The sequence below is a fragment of the Camarhynchus parvulus genome, chromosome 3 (assembly GCF_901933205.1).
Source record: "Camarhynchus parvulus chromosome 3, STF_HiC, whole genome shotgun sequence".
NCBI lineage: Eukaryota > Metazoa > Chordata > Aves > Passeriformes > Thraupidae > Camarhynchus > Camarhynchus parvulus.
This window is the reverse complement of record NC_044573.1, coordinates 88152956-88166681: the sequence shown is the minus strand read 5'-3', so window position 1 is coordinate 88166681 and position 13726 is coordinate 88152956. Positions and strand designations below refer to the sequence as shown.

Genomic DNA, 13726 nt, shown 5'->3' with positions numbered 1-13726 from the left:
ATGGAAGGGGAATAAGGCAAGAAAGACTTTAAAATTACAACTAGCTATGATACGTCAATCCTACTTCACAGATCCAAAAGCTTCTGCAGCATCGCTCCCTTACTGTGTTGATTCTCCACCCTAGAAGACACCATTTGTTGCTCTTCCTATACTGTAAAAATGCTGCCCTTTTGTAATTTCAAGATACTCAATTGCATTATCTGACCAGATTGCCCTTGCTCTCAATAAACAGCACCATAAAAAAATGGAAGAGGAAGAAAACGCAAACTTAATTCACCTCTCCCAGACTGAACAGCAGAAAGCAAAGCAAGACAGAACTGAGTGGATGGTCTGTATTTCAGAGCCCTGAGCCATGAAGGAATGAGACGATACATATTGAGAACATAACACACAGCACAAGCACCAGTCAAGCATTTGGGTGTTTGTTAGATAAGTCTTCACAAGAAATAATCTAAAGGGCACAAGAGCCAACATACCCACAGCGCACTTACTGTTCAGAGTTCTATTAGCACTACTAGAAACAAAAGCATTTTAAATGTTTAAATGTTTTAAAATGTAAACATTAAAGTATTTTCAGGTTATACCATTTACAAAGAACACAGAATCAAAATTAAGAGCAGAAGGGTGACTGCCAGCCAGGTGCATTTGTCACAGAAGAGATGCAGTTAAACATTTGCATGTCAGAATTGTGTCCTCAAAACTTTCACAGTTCAAGTTTAAGATAAGGTTAATAGGCTAATAAGTGAGAGACAGCATGGACTGTGAGCCATACATTGCTTTAAAATGAGGTTTGTAACAGAAAAGTCAGACATGGTAATGTTGTACAGGGATTTAAAACAAACATTTTTCATGCATTAATTCAATGAGCGCATTGGCTATGGGCAGGATTTATGACCAGCATATCTGTTTACCATGACAAATTTTATCAATAGCAACAGCATTGATACACATAATGACACCCAAAGAAATCTTGATCTTGACTTAATTCAATGCACAAAGTATTAGCAAATTTAATCAAAATTCTATCTCCTTTCTAAGCATTTAAATAATTATTCTTTTTCAAGCATTCAGTCTATTCTTACCATTGCAATCTGGTCTCACAAAAACTTGGCTAGAGTTTAAAAATTTAAAGGCCAGGGTTAGAAAGGAAAAGGAAAGTTGTACTCATTTTCAGCATCTTTGCTAAGAATGCATTAATTAGATCCTACATCTTGCCAGTGTTACTGTTTGTTACTTAACTAAGGGAAAAAATAGTTGGTTAAGTTTAGTGTCCATACATTTACAAGTAGCTACTGAATATTATCTAAGAAAAAGCTTCTCAAAACAAGGCTTTTCAGGAAGACCTGTCTCCAAGATAACAGGAGAACGAAGACACATTCTTTTGTGGACTGTTTCGGATGAAAAGGGATTTGGATTTGCTTGCATTTGCTTCTGGGGCTATTAATTATTCTACTGCCAGCTTCCTCTGTTATATTAGAATTATCCACCAAATTTGAAACTGTAGCTATACAGCTGCAGTCACTATAATGATGGACTCAGCCACATACAGACACAACTCAAGAAGCTGAAAAGCAACATGCACTGCAGGGATGTAGCTCTGTACTCATTAAGACTAAACACTATAAGGAGTCTATTAGCCTTTTATGTTCAGATGAATATGAAAAATCCAGATTTCTTGTGTGTGGAGCTCACAAAGGTCGAAAAGCATGTTTATTTCACTAGGATACAGCTTTCTTTCTATGAATTTCATTTTAGCAGGTGAGATGAAAGCAGTGAGACAGCAATGTCATATTTTGAGGTGCTATTAATAACAATCAATGCCATGCTTCAGACTGAAGAAAATTACAATAAAAAATATTTTTAAATCTGAAGAATCATTTGTTTTTCTTGACACAAACATCTCTTGCAACAAAATAGAATGTGTTACAGCTTTTAGAAACTAGATGTCACAGAAACAGTAACTAAAAGAAATAGTCAAAGGGTTCCATCAGCATCCTTGAAGACAGACTTTTGCAGCAGCTATACACGATAAGTATCAGAATTCAATACAAAATTTATCATGGAAAGAGACAACAAAATCAACTGACATGTTTTGCTCAAGAGCTCAAGTATAGGTTTCTCCCAACCACTGAAACTAAATTTTTATGTTCCCTTCCTCCTAAGACTTGTCTGTATAGACATCCATTGCCAAATACACACTATGTACGTCAGTCTATTCTCTTAGTTCCCTTTGTTTCTTTCTAAGTACTGCTAGAGTTTATTCCTGACACACTATAGCAAAATCAAAAAGTAAGTAACAATAAGCCTCACCAATAACAACGTGGATTAAAATCTGTAACAGGTAGGTGCTTATCCACTCACTTTCTCTGCATTATGAATGCAACATTTCAGAAGGAATATCCTGACAAAGCCAGAAAACTCTGCAATGCTTAGCTAGCAAAATAGGTCAAGCACTTGAGAATAAGCTCAGCTAAAAATATCTTCATTCACAAGACCTGACTAAAAGATGAGGTTTGCCTGAGCAAAGGTGTTTATCAATGGGGTTTGAATGTGCATTTCCCCAGCTGCAAAGCTGCATCTCCCAGAGCAGAGTAAGCTGAGTCCTGTGGAGGGTGAGACAGGGGACATGCTACAAATCTTGTAACTCATGATGAACAGTAATACAGTAACTCCATCATTTACCTTCAAGATTCAACTGCTTTCCAGATCAAAACAAACTGCCAAATTCCAGAGCAATCTCTGTTTTGGGGAATTTTTGGAGTTTGGGGGTTGTTTGTTTGGATGGTGGGGAGGAATGTTCTGGTTTTGAACAGGACCGGTACCTTGTGTAATTATTTTATTTGAAGATCTGCTAAAAAAATGAACAAAAACCTAACTTCCACAACTTAAATAGGAACTTACCCTTTCTTGCCATTTAGAAGTTATATTACATTTACCTCTCTTGGTGATAAAATTCAGTTGATCATTTCTTGCCAAGCCAAACATCCTTGGGTGCCCATTTTTATAATTAAGCTTCTAAAATTAACCTAAAAACAGCTGTGCTTTTTAATCTTTATAGTTGGGCCACTGTTAATGACTTCTTGCAGCTAAAGCCCTGCTTGTACTCATACTGATAACATTATCTTAATTTGTCCTTGGCTTTAAAAAAGTATTACATGGTAACCAGCTCCTCCTCTCATTCCCACAGCTCTTAAAAAACAAATTAAACCAAACACTGCTCAAAAGAAGACTTTTCTTAAACATTGACAATCCCCTGGAAACCTACTGATGATTTTTCCTGTTTGCCAAGTGGAACTCATCATGTTAAGTCCAGACACTTCGCTACAAATGAGGGTTTCCTCCCCTTCCACCACAAAACAAAGCTTAACCAAAATAATTACAAGTTTTGAAAAGTGTTATTTTGCACTTTTATATGCACATCCCAAACTGAATGACTGTACACTACTAACATTACAAGTTTACTTCAAAGGAAATGTAACAGCAGTGAGTGGTAGGTTAGACTTAAAAGGAGAGCAGAGAGAAGGCAAGACATGAAGGTTAATAAACATGGAACCACAGGTGGAGCAGCAGGTAAGAAGATGTAAAGAAAAAATGAGAACCCATGAGTGGCTATAAGAGACTGTGTTTTTCAGAAGAGTACATGGAAATCTTGCTTAGGGAAAAGTCTTCATGGTAGGAGGGATCCAGCAAACTAACACCTACTTTTCAGAAAAGGCTAGAGAAAGGACATCCAGATACAGAATTAAAATGTGTTAACAAAAAGCTTGTAGTCCTAATCTAACACATCTTCCCCACAAACTACTCCTTTTAAAAGCAGCTGTCCTAAGTCACAGTATGACTATGCTTCCAAGAATACCTAAGTAATTTCTGGTGACTGGTACCATGCCTACACTTGCAATTGCCACTCACACTGAGTGACTGAGCTGAGCAGTACCTTATTCAAGACTGGAAGAGTCAACTGTAGTTTAGAAAGGCTGAAATGTCCTCTGGTTTACTAATACTGCTTTTGTCCTGTTAGGTGCACTGAAACAATAATTTTGTTTTTCCAGAAGCATTAACACTAGTGTTTTCTCCATGGGCTATTTTGACTAAATTTAACACATGCTTTAACTACAGTAGGTGCTAAGCCTTGCACAGCCAGTCACTCCCCTGGAATCACATGAGGGGAAAGAATCAAAAGGGTGTAAGTGAGGAAACTCAGGGTTTGAGATAGGGACAGTTTCAAAGCTATAGTAAAAGCTGCACATGCAAAAAAAGCAAAGCAAGGAAGCCATTCATCACTTCCCATAAGCAGGCAGGTGTTCAGCCATCCTCAGGGCAGCAGGGCTCCATCACACATAATGGTGACTTGGGAAGACAAACGCCACCACTACAAACATCCTCCTTCCCCCAGCTTTATATGCACAGTACAACATCACATGACAAGGAATGTCCCTTGGGTCAGCTGGAGTCAGCTGTCCTGGCTGTGCCCCCTTCCCTACTCCCTGTGCACCCCAAGCTTACTCACTGGTGCACTAGAGTGAAACAGAAAAGGGCTTGAAGCCACGTGAGGATTTGAGCGCTGCTCAGCAATGACAGAGAACATCCCTGTGTATTCAGCACTATTCCATGCTGATTTGCAAATCCAAAACACAATACTACATGGGCTACTATGAAGAAAACAACAACAACAAAAGTCTGTAAATGACACCAGCAAGAGCCCCTTGGAGATATTCAAACCTTTACTGTATATGAAAGCTGGTTCTATAGAAAACAAGTTTCCTATTTCCAGTACTGTTTAACAGCTCTTTCTTGTGAACCCAGTGATTTTATTCCTACACTCTAGTCTCCTTTTCCACAACTTCTGCAATATATTTCCTCATTATACATTTTCCCTACAGCCTATGCCACAAGGAGACCCTGCTGTTGAGGACTTAGCAGAGGAACAGTTGCCTGGTTTCAAACTTGAGAAGGAGTTGACAGAGCAGCCTAAAAAGTACTGTGAAGCTCTGCTAACAAATACACCAGGCTAACTCCTCCATCTCCTCTTGATTGCACTGCCTAAATAGTTCAAACATGCTGTAGAAATGGGAAATTTTCCAACAGTGTCTAGCAGACTGTTTCAAATGGCCATTTTTTCTTGAGCAAGTGGAAATAAATCAACATGTGTTGTAAGGCTGCTTTCAGTCTAAATTCTGATACATCGCTTGCTATCAGGATGCAAAATACGCAAATGATTTTGGTGTTTGTATTTACCCTGAAGCTCTTACTTATATAAAAAATATTAAAATTGAAGTAAGAATTAATAACTTATGATAAGCAATAAAACTGAAAGTACTTACATTAAACTTAATAATGTCATATATCAAGTACCGAGGGACAACCTGTCCATTAACCTTGTCGATGATCATTTCCTTAAAAGAAAAGAGAAAGCATTGGCATTTTTTTCATCAACACAGAAGAATGTTGACATTTATATATGCATATACCTGCAAGCATGATGCAAACACCAGCCACATCTTTATCACAAAAAAAACTTTACAAAAGGTCAAGATTATAAAAATAATATTGTGGTCTTAAAAGTCTCTCATTAAGCATTCAACAAAACAAACATGAGGAGGCTGTGCTAGGGCTTCAGATTTGCAACATTTATTCATTAATTTCCCCACAGCTTTCAAAGTCTTGAGTGAATAATGAGTTTTAGAAACCTCAGTAAGAACTGTGATCCTAAGCCAACCAAGCACTACTGGAAATCTTGACCAGTCAGAAGCACAACAGTGAGGAAGTAAAAAACAAGCATTCACATTCATTGTCTATGCTCAGGTTGGATCTTTTAATTTTGAAAGTGTCCTAGGCAGCACTGAGAGGTACAATTTGCTTGAACGTTGTTGCAATGTGACCAAACAGGACGGCTCTTTCAGACAGAAGTATCACAGCCACTCTCTGCACCACATGAAGCCAGTGAACATTCAATATGTACCAGCAAATCAGATTGAAAACAGGCCAAGTGGGGAAAGAACATTATTGATCAACATCCAAACACAGGTGTGTTTCCTGAACTTAATGATATATGCAAAAATACAGACTCTTTACATGGTGGTGTTACAGATGTAACTCAGGCTTCCTATGACAGGAATTAGACATGGTATATAGAGTTTGATGAATCAACAATGAAGACTGAAAATGGTAACAACCAACCACTGGTAGATCTTTTCCAGAGACAACTCTGAAGTCACCACTTCTCTAAATGCAGTCCATCTTCTCCCCACCTCCCTCCCCTACCTGGTTCTTGGCTAATAAGTTGTATCAGCTACAGATTTCTTTTTTTTGAATTAAAAAAAATAAAGTTACAATTCCAAATTCACACGAACAAGATAAAACAACTGAAAAACATGAAAACTGTTCACTATGACATGATGAAAGCAAAATCAGTAGTTCAAGAATTATTCCAAAAAAAGAACATTACATCAATTCTATTTTTGTTTAGTTAATGTCTTTCTATTTTTATGTCTTACAACCTTTTAATTTCTCTCAGAATCCATAGATGGTACAAAATAAACCCAAAAAAGTCTGATTGACTCATGTAAGATTAATTTTCAGTCTGTACAACAAAAACAAGATTCTTGAATTACACCTAGCATCTAACCATAATCTGCTTTGAAAAATAAGCAAGCAGTTCAGTTGTAAAAATATAGATTTGGTTTAAAGCAAACATAAAGCTTGAAGCATTGAAAACTGAACTAGAAGACATGAACATGTTGTTCCCAAAAACCACTGGGAAATCTAAATTACCTACTTAGTATTTCGGAATTTCATCCTCTGTGAACACAACACTGAGATGGAGACTGGGATTTCAAAGCCATGTGCAACATCCACAGGTGTTGTGAATGACTCCCTGAGTTGACCTTACACATCATTCCACATAATTACTTTTTTATAATTAAAAATTAAAAAAACATGAATCCAATGAGTGGAAACTATTCTTTTGTAATATTATAATATCTTCCCTCTAAAAATTTTGTCACGGACACTGTCAAATAGCTTGTGCAAAAAAGGTCTACATAGAAGTGATGTAACAAAATGCAATTCTGCTAGTGTCCAATATTTAGGTAGGACACTGGCGAGCTCTCAAAGGAGCAGCAGACACAATGCTGCAATGCCTTCTTTGACCATAAATGTTATAACTAACTACAAGAACAGATGGGTACAACTCAAGAGACAGAAGGCATGATATGCAAACTTGGAAGAAGGTGTAAAGATATAATGCAAGGGAAAAAAAAACCCAGGATAAAAAACCCCACCTGAAATTCCTGGTAGTAATCAGGTGAAACAAATAACAAAATAACAGTGAAACAAAAGAATGATGTTGTTTTTCATTAACTCTCAGCTGAACTGGCAGGTGAAACAACTTTTTTGGAACACATTTAATTGAGCACATACTTAGGGTTTAAGGCCTCACTTTCTCAGTATGCATATTCAGAGCCTCAGGTCTGATGCAAAGCTAGCATTTGTATGCAAAACCCCGAAAACATTTCAATGCCTGATATTACAAGATTTTATGCCTAATTTTAAAAATATGAATCTCTGCATATTCAGTTTAAGAAGGATTAAAAAATACAACAAAGAAGACCAAGAACTGTTTTTAAATATCCTTTGAAGTGTTTATTTTTAACTTTTTCTCTACTTCAGACATGTAAACATTTTTATTCTATTACTGATCAAACAAGCCTTTTTCCTCATCTCCTCCCTTCTTTTATTCTTCCCCTGCCTCCTGTTCTCTTTGACATCCTGACTGAAATCCCAGCTACCAGAGCAAAAAACAATAGCACAATATGCCTTAGAAGATGAGATGACAAATTCCTGCACTGCTCATCTCCATCATGACAACAACATTGCCTGCTCCATTAGTTACGCCAATACAACTGTCATAAGGCAAAAGCTGTAAAGTGAGCATGGGAATGGTTCAGATTAGAAATGCTCTAACACATCATTATTTTACAATCTGATTTCAGAATCTTCCCTGAAATTATCAGAATTGAAAAAGTACACCAGGGAATAGACCTCAGAGACAACTTCAGAGAAGATGGGAAAATGTAGTATTTGAGAAATGACCACAATTAAACGCACTCATTCTGACCTGAGCAATAACCTGATACTATAAGACTATATTTAAGCCAATTTTTAGATAACTAAAAACTTAAACCCAAATCCACTCACATGACATGTTAATATAACATTATCCCTAAGGCACATCTGCATCCATGCAGCTCCTTCTACAGACTCCATGCAGATTTACAGCCAGTATTTTATGTTTCAAAGCTACCTCTGCTACTAGCACAGGCCCATTAGCTGCTGGTTAAGGTATCCACTTAACCCATGGGCCTGAAGAACAAGGACCAGTGTTCAATTAATGCAATATAATCTGGCAACACTGTGCTGGTGTTATTCTTCCCAATCCTGTAGTGTTGCAAAACACAGTTGCACAGTATATTGGACCTGCAACGGTGCTAAGAGCTTTTAGCTGGACAAGTATCAGAGGAACAATGCTGGACTGAGAGCTCACGGGCTTTTTTCCTTGGATCACATCTCTAGAGTAACTTAGGCTTAAAATAATCCAAAATTCAATCAAAAAGCAAAGGATCCAATTTTACCAGCCCCTTGTAGAATGTATTTTTTTTGTTGACAGAGTATGGAATCAGATCTAATAATATATCTGTTTGTTTTTCCTTTTTCTTCTGTGCCTTTTCTTAATGTTTTATCCATTTACCTTTAACACAATTCTAGTCACTGCTGTATTTCAGGAATGAAAACAGTTTTTGTTTCTTGCCTTTTTTTCTTAAGTCTATTTTGCATAAATCTATTTTGCATCAGCTTTCAAAAACTAAAAAAGTTTTAAGTTCTGCAATTTCTGAGACAGCTTACAAATAGATAAGGTCTCTCCTGACATAAAAACATAAATGCATCTTTATCTCACTCTCCATTTATGGAGTTCCTGGCCCTCTTAAGTCTTCAAGTGTAAACCATATTTTATATAAAAATAAAATTGTTTTAAAAATAGTATTAAAACTGTAAAAGTTACTCCAAGCCTAAGGATGACTCTGCATTTTCTACTCAACTGTTCCAAAGCTAAGGGGAATGCCAAGAAAGCTCCTGAAAACAGCTATTTAGCTTTTTTGCATGACAGCCGAAACATTTGAACAAAACTCTGTGCATTCCCTCAGATAGCACTATGGATGCAAAACACTTGGCTTCTAAAGAAATAAGTCACACTAGTCACCTGCAGGTGAAATTTAAATTAGCTTTAATGAGCTTTGCAGAAAACTTTCTTCCATGACAGGAGAACAATTGCAACTGAAAAGCTGGAGATGAGCACAGAGTGTTGCAGATCTGTCATCACCCAAGACGTCATTGATCACATAAGAACTGTTTGCAAGTAATTTCAGCCCAAAATGAACCACAAATGCATCTGAAACTCCCAAAGACAACCACATGAAAGGCTTACACCAGAGGCCTTAAAGCAAGTTAATAGATCCTTGAATGCATGGAAATTGCCTTTATGAAAGTTTCATGTATACTGTCATTCTAAATAATGTTAGGGGGATATTAATCTTTTGTATTCTTAAAACCAGTAGTATTTTGCTACATGGCACTGATATTTCTGTTTTCTGTTTCCTTTTTTCTCATGTTTTTAAGAATATTCTAAAGCAATACAAATTGGACCACCTCAATCTATACTTTCATTCCCTGAAAGAGAGAAAGCTACTTCAAGGACCAGAAGTATGAACTACTTCAGCCTGTAATTCAAGAATTAATTTCAACACCCCTTCAAGCACTAATTAGCAGAATATATTAAGAGAAAAAGCCAACTTCTTCCCATGGATTTAAAAAATAAAATAAAATCAATCATGCATATATCTAGAATAAAGGATCATTCATGGAAATTTTCATTTGGCATCAACATTAGACAAATATTCAATTACAAAGCTAAGTTCTTCTGATGCTTCAAATAATAGGCAAGTCTTATCCTCAAACCTGTTAGAGGAATTTCAGTTGAAAAAAAATATTCCAGCAGCATCTTTTTATTTAACTGACCATACCAAAACAAATTTAGAAATCTGTACTATGAAAAGTATTTATCCATTGAAAGGCTTTAGTTCTATCTCAGAGTACTTCATTCAATCAGTACTTGCTCATTTCATGTCACTTTGCTTTTCACTTTATTAAAAAAACAATGTAGGAGGAAAAAAAAACCAAAACATACTAAGACTGATCTTATTCCAATGAAGTGGAACACCAAAATGCACTATTAACAGTCAAACTTCTACAGAACCACAAATTAAGCAAAGTTATAATTCATGCCCTGCGTACCTGAGAGAACTTAAGTCATTCTTAAGAGACTTAAACTATAAATCTGGGGAACACAACACACCAGATCAGAGACCCTCTTCCATGCCCCACAGCTACATTATGCACTTATCTCAATATCCCTGTCTTCCACCATATACATATCAGCCACCTTCACTAAAACATCTCTTTGAAATAAAGAGAATAATTAAATAAATGAAAGAGCAGCCATTTCACTCAAGAACACCTAGGACTATACCATATGGACACTAGCAAGTCATTACTTTCTCAAGAGCCTTAGAAGTAGCAGGGGGAAAACATAGCAATATCAGGCTTTTTATCTCAAAAGCATGGAACCTAATGTATGTCATCAAGAATAATATGTATATCATTCAGAAGCTGCCTGGCTGAAGAGGCTGCTACCAGACACGACAGCTTGTGCAACCACTTCTGAGCTGACAGCATGGCATTTCTTGCATTATGCTCTCAATTTTTCAATGAAGCAGAGGTGGTGGAAAATATTCCATTATCTGCTTCTCTGTCCCTGAGACAGTACATCGTTCCTTGCAGTAATTATCCTCGCAGATTCAATTTACACACGCTTCACATGTAAATGTGTGCTCAGTAAGACACATCATTCACAGAAGCGACATTTCAAGTAGAATACTGACAACAAGAGCCAGAGAAAGGAAAGAAAGTTAATAAAGGCAATATGGCTGAAAAGTGCAATAGGCTTCAGAGGATCAATATGGAAGCTATCTCAGGTACAAAAATACTTCATCAAGCAGGAGTTACAGCAATAGAGAGTCTCCAATACTAGTGAAACTGCATAAAAGGAAACTGTATGGATCTAGTAGCATAAGAGCTAGTGAAATTCTCTCAGTCATGTGAAATGGGACAGTCAAGAAAGAAATAATTTCTTCTTGTGGATACAGTTGTGAAAAGTTTGCCACCAGCCCAGGCTCCAAATACACAAATCTATATGTTTTACAGCTTGGTTTACAAATGGCTTTAAAAGTTCATTACCAAGTTTACATAATTTAAATTAGCATAGCAACTTAGAAATGTTTTAGCCTTAAACAAATATAATTAAGCCATTTCTAAATCATTGAAAAATTCAGATCAGCTGAAAATAATAGTGACAGAAACGGAGACATCAATTCACAAAAGTGCATCAAAATGTCATGAAAATTTTATCAAATTTTAGAAGTATTTCCATAAGCTGTATAAAATTGACCATGTTTACTATTCCAAAATATAAAGCTGTAGCAAGAGATAAGTTCTGCAATAATTTTTTAGATTTTTCTTCAAGGCTTTTCTCATGTTCAGAGAATGTCATTTCAACACCTTGATTTATTTCAAAGACAAACAGCTCCCCCCAGAGCAGTCATCAGTCCTATTCTGTAGGTAAGTAATTTCTTACAAAATGCAACTCCCACATTCAGCCAGTGACTGAACTTATATTCCTCCTGAAATCCTATGATTCACCAATCCAGGCCTAAAAATTTGGCCCTGTTTACGAACAAAAGCAAACAGCACTGAAATAGTTACAATAATGATACAGTATGCTCCTTACCCCATCTAGAAGAGTGTTTGTTAGATGTGTGCGAAGATCTTTACGAAACGGAAATTCCAGGTTGGATACATGAAAAATGGAGTTGTCTCTATCAATCATATAAACCTCATTCTTGCCATCAATCAGCATCATATACCTGCAAAGGCAGTGTTAAGATATTATAATTACACATACATCCTCAAAATCTCTATTATTTTGTTTTATATTAAGTGTTAAAAACACGTAATCGTGATGGATATTATTTTTAAAAAATATTTTAAAAGTACTTTCTTACATTTAAAAGTTTAAACCTGTAAACTAAGCAAAGGGATATCGCAGACCATATGATGATGTTCTCAGAAATAAAAAAATAGGAGGAGGAGGAAAGAGGGGACATTTGGATTTACGGTGTTTTTCTTCCCAAGTCACTGTTGTGCATCATGAAGCCCACCTTTCCTGGAAATGGCTAAACATATGCCTGCCACTGGGACCTAGTAAAAATTCCTTATTTTTCCTTATATTTATCTCAACCCCTGATCTTTCTCATTTCCACCCTTCTGATTCTCTCCCCTATCCTGCTACAGGATGTGTGAGCTTAGTTGCTAAAGGAGTTAAACCAGGCCACACCTTAGACCTTCCTCTCGCAAGGACAAACACTGCAGAATTGGGCTGCAACTCTTCAACTGAGTCCATGTAACAGACCTCTTAAAGCCCACAGAGAATTTTCAAAGGCATTCTGTATGGAAACAAAGTTTTTGTTAAGCATACCTCTCTGCATGCCATCTTCCTTCATAACTAGATGATCTGGGTGGTCCCTTCCAATCCAAATCATTCTATGTTCCTATGATTTCTATGATTCTGTATCTTACTTCAGAGAGATGCTGAGAAGCAGCATATGCTGACTTTGAAGACAGAAAAAAAATCTCATCTCAGGACAGTGAATTACTTTCATGTAAACCCATCTGTCTGGGTCTCATGGTAATATACCTCTCTAACTTAGAATCTGAACAAGTTTTCTGCTCAAGAAAGACATTAAACTGATCCAGATATGTCTCATTTTGAAATTTTTTTCTGAGGTTTTTTTAGCCGAATGGCTGAAAACTCTTCTACTCTCTCAATTTAATAAACTACTGAAATAAGACTCTGAATTTGGTCCAAACAATAGAATTTATCAAAATTCTAATTATTACCAACATAAGACGGAAAAAATTTGGTCAAGGATGGACTGAAAAACAGAAGTGTTCTATGAGCAGCTAATAATTGAAAATGTGCAAGAAGCAAGAGATAAGCAAGGTTTTGGTGAAACTGAATTTATAAATTAACAAGGGATTTGAGCTGGTTGGTTGGTTGAGGTTTTTTGTTTGCTTGTTTCACTCAAAAAGCTTAAGTTCATGTGCTTAATGTCAGGTTTAAAGTTTTATCCAGATGACTCTACAATCATTCATGGAGAAATCTTGTGGACTTCTGAACAGCACATTTCTGAATATTATTTCGATGTACCATGGCCATTTATATTTTAAGATGTTAATTAAGGTATTAGGAGATAAGCACTTACACCACAATAGGGACACGCCTCTGGGCAACACCACAAAGGCAAAGAAAGAAAAGGGATGATTTCTGAAACACATTCACTAGAGATAGAACACAGGAACTTAACTGTCATGCCTTGCACTGCCCACTGTGAACACTACTTGCTATTACAGCTGTACACTTATTACTAATTACCTCTATTGTGCGAGCAGCCAAAAGCTCCAATTAGTAACCAGGCCCCATTGTTTTAGATTCTGGGCAAGTACACAAGATGACACGGTCATCAGATGGCTCAATCCGAATGTAAAACCAGACAAG

General features: G+C 36.6%; 1 protein-coding gene across 1 annotated transcript in view; it reads right to left on the bottom strand.

Annotated features, from left to right (window-relative positions):
- The window catches only part of RNGTT (RNA guanylyltransferase and 5'-phosphatase), a 171048-nt gene that overhangs the window by 116021 nt on the left and 41301 nt on the right, over positions 1-13726 (bottom strand). The window contains exons 9-10 of the mRNA XM_030946306.1: positions 11900-12035; positions 5322-5393 (exon numbers count right to left, since the gene is read on the bottom strand). Coding sequence (XP_030802166.1) covers positions 5322-5393; positions 11900-12035 — 208 coding nt within the window. The remainder of the gene's footprint in view (positions 1-5321; positions 5394-11899; positions 12036-13726) is intronic.